Below are 9,130 nucleotides of genomic sequence, written 5' to 3' on the forward strand. Positions count from 1 at the left end.
ACCCTTGACCCAATTGTCCTTGCAACTACCACCCAATCTCCAACCTCTCTTTCCTCACCAAAATCTTTGAAGGTCACTCCCGACCATCCTCCCACCCCCAAATCCATGCCTATATTTCCCAGAACTCAATGTTTGAATCCCTCCAATCAGGTTTTTTTTAGCTGGAACAGTACCAAAATGACTCTTATCAAAGTCTCAAATTACATCATATCTGTGATAAAGGTAATCTATCCCTCATCATCCTTCTCAACCTTGACAGGGTTGACCAACACCTTCCTTTTCCAATGCCAGTCCACTGGGAGTGACCGTTCTCACTTGGTTCTGTTCTTACCTATCTATCATAGTGAAAGTACCACTTGCAATTGCTTCTCTTCTTACCCCTGCACCATTACCTCTGGTGACCTCCCCAAGGATCTGTCCTCGGCACCTTCCTATTTCCCATCTACATGCTGCCCCTTGGCAACATCATCTGGAAACACAATGTTAGTTTGAACAGGTGCACCAACAACACCCAGCTCTACCTCCTCTCTCGATTCCTCCATTGTTGCTTAATTATCAGACTGCTAACCCGACATCCAGTATTGGATGACCAAAAAATTCCTCCATGGAATTATTGGGAAAACTGAAACCATTCTTTTTGGTCCTTGCTCCAAATTCTGTTCCCTAATTACCGAAACCATCCCTCTTCCTGTTAATAGTCTGAGACTAAAGTAGTCTGCTCACAACATTGATGCCATATTTGACCCCAAGATAACCTCCCAAACCCTATGTATGCCATCACTAACTCACCAAGACTTATACAGCACCTTCTAAACCCACTACCTCTCCAAACTCAAAGACAAAGGGCAACAGATGCATGGGAACGCCACCACCTGCAAATTCTCCTGCAAGCCACACACCATCCTGCCTTGGAGCTATATTGTTGTTCCTTCGCTGTCGCTGTCGCTGGGTAAAACTCCTGGAACCCCCTTCTTAACAGCACTGTGTGTGTGTACATACAACATGGACTGCAACAGTTCAAGACAGCTCAACACCACCTTCTCAAGGGCATTTAGGTATGGACGATAAATGCTGGTTTAGCCAGGAACGCCCACACCCGTGAAAGAATACAAAAAAACTAAGACCTCCTTAACTTCGTCCCTGTCTTAGCTCACCTGTTGTTGAGATCCTCATTCATGCTTTTATTATCCCTAGACTTGGCTATTCCAAAGTATCCTTGGATGATCTCTCACTTCTAACACCTGCAAACTTAAGATCACTGAAATCTCTGCTGCCCGTGTTTTAACTTGCCCAAGCCCTGTTCACTTATATCACCCAGTTTTCACTGGCCTCCTTGGCTCCCAGTCAAGCAAAGTCTTGATTTTCAAATTCTCATCCTTGTTTTTAATTCCAACCATGGCCTTGCCCGTCACTATCTTTGTAATCTCCTCCAACCCCACAATCCTCAGAGATATTTGCACTTATCTAATTCTGGCCTCTGAGCATCCTTGATTTATTCGCACCACCATTGATGGGCATGCCTTCAGTTGCCTAGTTCTAAGCTCTGGAATATCCTCTTGTCTCTCTATTTCGCATTCCTCCTGTAAGGCACTCTTTAAAACTTACCTCTTTGACCAATCCTTTGATGATCCGACCTAATATCTCCTCATGTGGCTAGGTGTGATATTTTGTTTTTTATTGTTTCTTTGAAGCACTTTAGATGTTTTATTACTTTAAGCAAGCTAAATATAAGTTGTTGTTCTAATGAGCCTTATTGGCATTGCACCAGCACACTTCCACTTTGCACACAGGATGCATTCTAATACACACAGCCATGTAACCTCTTTGTAACTTGATAAAATTGGCAATTTGTGCAAATTGAGTAGTTTTTAATTGTGTTGAGTGCTCATACTCATTTGCATAAGAAACAAAGCCATAGGAGAGAAGATATTTTTAGTTGATTGCTTGGGTGAAAGAACAATTTACCACTCAGACCCTGCTTATCAATTATGATATAATTTTCCAATTAACTGAAAACTGTGTACAAATTTTATATGAAGAAGGACATTGTCTACTCAATTTACTGCTATAGTTTTGTGGCATGGAGTGAGTTAAAGTTTTGGAGTTAATATATGTGCTCCTTTAAGATTTAAATATAAGAGCTTATTAAGGCTGCAGCTATTAGTTTGCAGTCAGTTGAATTTTTAAATTGTTTTGCTTTTATTTTCAATTGCTTAGATTATACTGGCAAATCACTTCAATGAAGGTGGATCAGCACAGCTGCAATTTGACATGACTCGGAATCTTTTCCCACTGTTTGCCCACTATTGCAAAAGACCAGAAAACTACTTCAAGCAGTATGTATGCTGAGTGTGAGCTTAATATTTTCTGGCAGCGTCAGTTGATAGTACCGTATTTTAAGAAATTTTGTTGCTTAATGCAGAATCCAGTATAAATAGTGCATCAATTTGAGTGAGGGGGGAGAGAATTACCTTGATCAAATGCTAAATTAAGGCGGAATTATTAAAGTAAAAATATTCACATTCTTCTATTTTGAGATAATTGAGACATAACTGTTGTAACTTTAAAATTAAGTATGCTGACAAAGTATTTAAAAGCTTGTAAATGAGTGGCATTTAGGATCAGAAATTAAGGTGAAGGAGGCCAGTTTAGCCCAGTGTGCCTGTGCAATCGCAAGCTGCAAATTGGAGTTATCTAAAACTATCTTCTTGTTCTTTCACCACACCCTTCCTTAAATATTAATCTTCCTTCTAAACTTGAAATCTAATTCAATAGCTACTCAATGTAATGGATTCTAATTTCCAATAACCTTGCACATTTAAAAAAACTCAACTTCATCCTTTTGCTTCAATTATTAATCCTAACTGAATGTTCCCTTGTTACAAATTTATTGACTCATAGAAATATCTTTCACTAATTGCCCCTTCAAAATTTTGAACACATCTGCTTCATCTCCTTTAACCCTCTTTTGCCACTGTGAACATGGCTCTAGCTTTTCTAAGATTCATTCCCATTCCTGGTGTCACCTCAGCAGATCTGCATCATGCCTTTTTTTATGACTCCAGTATTGCTTCTATAATGCGGTGCCCAACACTACACACAGTACTCCCAACTATCTCGTAAAGTTGCATCATCTTTTTAACTTTGTACCCGATACTCCAAGATATTAAACCTAGAATCCCACTTATCCATTTTTTTCCACTGTAAAGTCCTGTAAAGATTTATGCCACATATCTGCTCATTCTATCTCTTTGTATTGGTTCTCTTGAGTTCTGAATTTGTTATGATCAGCTAATATTGCTGCACCTTGTCATTTATGCATATGGAAATTGAGAACTCCCAACATAAGGTGTGCTACTAATTATATCTTGCCAAACCAAGAACATCCATTCACTCATGCTCTCTGATTCCTTAACATTTTAATACATTTCCCTCTTAATATCTATCCACCATTTTCTCTTCCCCCACATTCTGCTCAGAAACTCAAAGTCCTTCTCTCACCTGCCTTTGATTAGACAAAATACTCAATCATTCGCTCTGGGATGTATTGCATTCAGCAATTTCATATCAGTATATATATTTACATTGACTATTTTAAAGAAAACTATTTAAACAAATTACCTGTTGGTTAGTATAACTGTTCAGATGTTTCAAATTAACATTACATGCAAAAAATTTACTTTGCTGTTATTTATTTAGGCAAACCAGTTTTAATGTTACCTGTTAGGTTGCCATCTAACCTCTTAATAGGTTGTTATAGACTCATATAATTAACTTTTCTATTGACAACCAGTCTTTTTCATATACTATACATTTTTACTTCTCTGTTTTTGATAAATCTGGCTTTCTTTATATTTTGCCTTAATTTTATTGGAATTACTCCTTGTACTTAATTTTTGGCATAACCTCCATACTTTAAGAATTCCTTCTCAACTTAACCACTGTTAGTTAAAAGCTCCCTGTTATTGGCCTGTTATTTCTCTGAATTGTCTAAAGATTCTCATGCATTTTGTATTTATATAAATGTCAGTCATTTAAGCTTATGTAATCTAGAGGTTTTACTTGATTGAAATAATTGTCTATAGTGTGAAAATTCAGTGTTAATGAAACATTTATAATTAGAAGAATACTGAATGAGATGAAACGTTCTCTGACATTTTTTTTCCCCCTAGAGTGAAAGAAGCTTGTGTCATCCTGAATCTGAATGTGGGTTCGGCTCTGTTGTTACGAGAAGTGCTACAAACTGCTTCTGGCAATATGACTGATGCAGTTGCCTACTCTGAACAGCCCACCGCAGTAGCAGCTTTGAATGAAATTGGAGTTTATAAACTGGCCCCACAAGATGTTGAGATCCTGTTGAATCTAAGGACAAACTGGCCAAGTACAGGCAAATAAATGAACCATTGATTAGATGGAACATCACTGTTGCATTTAAAAATGAAGCATATAATTGATGTGACTCAACAGTGGTGTGTTTAGAAGGATAATGAGAAGAGGAGATGGACGTAAATGGACATGAATCAAACTTGTGAATTAAGCAATGACTAGAAATGCCAATCCAGAATGTTCTGTGTTAAGTCCTATTGAATTAAAAATTATTGTACTAAAAATAGAGTCTACGCATTTTAAAAGGACTATACTGAGTACACAAACATCTGAGCAAGTGTTTTTGTTGAGTCTTTCACATGATGTGAGCATCGCTAAAAATGCCAATGATGTTTCTCATCCCTAACTGCCTTTGAGAAGGTGATGATGAGCCACCTTCTTGAACTGCTGCAGACCACCTGGTGCGGCTACACTCATTGCTGTTAGGGAGGGGGTTCCAGGTTTTTGACCAGCGACCGTGAAGGAGCCACAATATAGTTCCAAGTCAGTATGGTATGTGGCTTGGAGGGGAACTTGCAGATGGTGGCATTCCTGTGCTTCTGCTGCCCTTCTAGGTGCTAGAGGCTGTGGGTTTGGAAGTTGTTTTGGAAGGCGGCTTGGTAAGTTAATGCAATACATTTTGTACATGGTGCTCTTGCTGTCACTGCTCCAGTGGTGAAGGGAGTGAAAGTTTAATGAATTTCGGGCTCGGCACGATGCTGAACTCTTCCGCCGTCTTCACCTCCGGGCTCACTTCTTTGGGCAGGAGTCCTCTCCCTGTTCAACGGATCCTTTTACCCACCTCCAATATTCTCCCTCCACCTGGATCTCTCCCTCTGGGTTCTTACCTTCTCTTGATCTTTTCATTGAGAACTGTTAGCGCGACATTAGTCGTCTCAATTTCTCTGCTCCTCTCACCCATTCTAATCTCTCTCTCTCTGAACTTACTGCACTCCGTTCTCTCAGGTCCAACCCTGACATTGTCATCAAACCCGCTGACGAAGGTGGTGCTGTTGTCTGGCGCACTGACCTCTACCTCGCGGAGGCTGAGCATCAACTCGCAGACACTTCCTCCTCCCTCTCCCTGGACCATGACCCCACCCCTGAACATCAAGCCATTGTTTCCAGGACTGTTACTGACCTCATCTCCTCTGGGGATCTTCCTCCCACAGCTTCTAACCTGATAGTCGCCCAACCTCGGACGGCCCGCTTCTACCTCCTACCCAAAATCCACAAACAGAACTGTCCCAATAGACCGATCATGTCAGCTTGTTCCTGCCCCACGGAACTCATTTCTCATTATCTTGACTCCCTTCTCTCTCCCCTTGTCCAGTCCCTTCCCACCTACATCCGTGATTCCTCTGACACCTTACGTCACATCAACAATTTCCAGTTCCCTGGTCCCAACCACTTCCTCTTCAGCATGGACGTCCAATCCCTCTACACCTCCATCCCCCACCAGGATGGTCTGAGGGCCCTTAGCTTCTTCCTCGAACAGAGGCCCAAACAATCCCCATCCACCACTACTCTCCTCCGTCTGGCTGAACTTGTTCTCACACTGAACAATTTCTCCTTCAACTCCTCTCACTTCCTCCAAATAAAAGGTGTGGCTATGGGTACCCGCATGGGCCCCAGCTATGCCTGTCTCTTTATGGGGTATGTGGAACATTCCTTGTTCCAGTCCTACTCCGGCCCCCTTCCACAACTTTTTCTCCTGTACATCGATGATTACATCGGTGCTGCTTCATGCTCTCGTCGGGACATGGAAAAATTTATTAATTTTGCTTCCAATCTCCACCCCTCCATCATTTTCACATGGTCCATCTCTGACACTTCCCTTCCCTTCCTTGATCTCTCTGTCTCAATCTCTGGTAATAGACTGTCCACCAATATCCATTACAAGCCTACCGACTCCCACAGCTACCTCGACTACAGCTCCTCACACCCTGCTTCCTGTAAAGACTCCATCCCATTCTCTCAGTTCCTTCACCTCCGTCACATCTGTTCAGATGATGCTACCTTCAAAAACGGTTCCTCTGACATGTCCTCCTTCTTCCTTAACCGAGGTTTTCCACCCACGGTCGTTGACAGGGCCCTCAACCGTGCCCGGCCCATCTCCCACGCATCTGCCCTCATGCCTTCTCCTCCCTCCCAGAAACATGATAGGGTCCCCCTTGTCCTCACTTATCACCCCACCAGCCTCCGCATTCAAAGGATCATCCTCCGCCATTTCCGCCAACTCCAGCATGATGCCACCACCAAACACATCTTCCCTTCACCCCCCCGGCGACATTCCATAGGGATCGTTCCCTTCGGGACACCCTGGTCCACTCCTCCATCACCCCCTACTCCTCCCCATGCCCACGCAAAAGATGCAACACCTGCCCCTTCACTTCCTCTCTCCTCACCATCCAAGGGCCCAAACACTCCTTTCAAGTGAAGCAGCATTTCACTTGCATTTCCTCTAACTTAGTCTACTGTATTCGTTGTTCCCAATGCGGTCTCCTGTATATTGGAGAGACCAAACGTAAACTGGGCGACCGCTTTGCAGAACACCTGCGGTCTGTCCGCAAGAATGACCCAAACCTCCCTGTTGCTTGCCATTTTAACACTCCATCCTGCTCTCTTGCCCACATGTCTGTCCTTGGCTTGCTGCATTGTTCCAGTGAAGCCCAACGCAAACTGGAGGATCAGCACCTCATCTTCCGACTAGGCACTTTACAGCCTTCCGGACTGAATATTGAAATCAGCAACTTTAAGTCTTGAGCTCCCTCCTCCATCCCCACCCCCTTTCTGTTTCTTCCCCCTTCCTTTTGTTTTTTCCAATATATATAGATTTTTCTTTTCCCACCTATTTCCATTATTTTTAAATCTTTTATTCTCCCCCCACCCCCACTAGAGCTATACCTTGAATGCCCTACCATCCATTCTTAATTAGCACATTCGTTTAGATAATATCACCAACTTCAACACCTCTGTGTTCTTTTGTCTGTGACATCTTTTGATGATCTGCGCCTATCACTGCTCGCTTGTCCCTACAACCACACCACCCCCCGTCCACTTCTCTCCACACCCCAACCCCCCCCGCCCAAACCAGCTTATATTTCACCTTGGATTCACCTAGTTCTGTTGAAGGGTCATGAGGACTCGAAACGTCAACTCTTTTCCTCTCCACCACCGCTGCCAGACCTGCTGAGTTTTTCCAGGTAATTCTGTTTTTGTTTTGGATTTTCAGGATCCGCAGTTGTTTGATTTTATCTCAAAGTTTAAGGTGGTTTGTCCTGGATGGTGTCAAGTCTCTTGTGTTGTTCGAGCTGCGTTCATCCAGGCAAATGCAGAGTATTTCATCACACTCCTGACTTGTGCCATGTGGATGCTGGACAAACTTTGTGGAATCAGGAGGTGGGTTATCCACTGCAGCCTCTGACCTGCTATTGTACTGTCCAGTTCAGTTTCTGATCAATGGTAGTCCCCAGGATGTTGATAGTGGGGGATTCAGTGATGGTAATACCGTTGAATGTCAATGCAAGATGATAGGTTTTCTCTTATTGAAGATGGTTATTGCCTGGCATGTGTGGCGTGAATGTTGTCTAGTTCTTGCTGCATATTGGCATAGACTGCTTTAGCATCTGAGGAGTTGTGAATGCTACTGAACACTGCAATCATCAGTGAAACCCCCACTTCTGACCTTATGATGGTTGGAAGATCATTGATGAAGCAGCTGAAGATGCTGGGCCTTGGACAAATGGGATGCCCTGGGACTGAGATGATTGACATCCAACAACCATCTCCCTTTGTGCTAGGTATGACTCCAACCAGTGCAGAGCTTCTCCCCCGCCAATTTCCATTGACTTCAATTTTGCTAGGGCTTCGTGAAACCACACGTAGTCAAATATTGCCTTGATGTCAAGGGCAGTCACTCTTGAGTTCAGCTCTTTCGTCCATGTTTAGACAAATGCAATAATGAGGTAAGGAACGGATGGCCCTGGCAAAATCCAGTGAGCATTGTGAGGTTATTGGTGTGTAAGGGCCACTTAATAGCACTGTCACCGACACCTTCCCCTGCTTTGCTTGAGCGCAGACCGATAGCCTAGTAATTGTCCACATTGGATTTCTCCGTTTTGTGCACAGGACGTACCTGGGAAATTTCCCATATTGTTGGGTACATACCAGTGTTGTAGCTTTCTGAAATGGCTTGGCAGGGTTGTGGTTAGTTCTGGAGCACAGGTCTTCAGTATTATCAGGATATCGTCAGGGCCCATAGAGCCTTTGTTGTATCCAGTGCTGAAGTTGGTTACAAATGCTTCAGCCTTGACTTGCACCAATGTGCTGGAATCCCCCCATCATTGAGGATGGGGATTAATGTAGAAACTCCTCTTAGTTGTTTAATTGGCCACCACCATTCACAACTGACTGATTAATTGGTTGTGGGATCGCTTAGCTCTCTATTGTACACACTACTTCTGTTCAGTATGCATGTAGTCCTTTGTAGCTTCAGCAGGTTGGCACATTATTTTAGATGTTATGAAATAAGAATACTATATTTATAGAATGAGAAATTGTGTTAAATGCATATCAGTTTAGCCCATTCATGTCCCAGAACATTTCTGTCATGTATACCATGTAAAATACTAACAGCAAGGTTATTATGTAAAGGTTACTACGAGAGGACATTGTGTCTGGACCAGTTTACCTTGCGGTTTATTGTAACTGAGGTGACCATTATGAGGATGGTTAGTTAAGCTTGTACCTATTCCATTGCTTC

The 9,130-nt window shown here is 42.8% G+C and overlaps 1 protein-coding gene across 5 annotated transcripts in view; it reads left to right on the top strand.

Annotated features, from left to right (window-relative positions):
- The window catches only part of rint1 (RAD50 interactor 1), a 55,220-nt gene extending 50,610 nt beyond the window's left edge, over window positions 1-4,610 (top strand). For all 5 annotated transcript variants that reach the window (XM_041202501.1, XM_041202500.1, XM_041202502.1 and 2 more), the window contains 2 exons: window positions 2,218-2,336; window positions 4,173-4,610. In XM_041202501.1, coding sequence (XP_041058435.1) covers window positions 2,218-2,336; window positions 4,173-4,395 — 342 coding nt within the window. In that variant the 3' untranslated portion in view covers window positions 4,396-4,610. The remainder of the gene's footprint in view (window positions 1-2,217; window positions 2,337-4,172) is intronic.
- Window positions 4,611-9,130: the final 4,520 nt, after the last annotated feature.

Source organism: Carcharodon carcharias, chromosome 13 (assembly GCF_017639515.1).
Source record: "Carcharodon carcharias isolate sCarCar2 chromosome 13, sCarCar2.pri, whole genome shotgun sequence".
Taxonomy (NCBI): Eukaryota; Metazoa; Chordata; class Chondrichthyes; order Lamniformes; family Lamnidae; genus Carcharodon; species Carcharodon carcharias.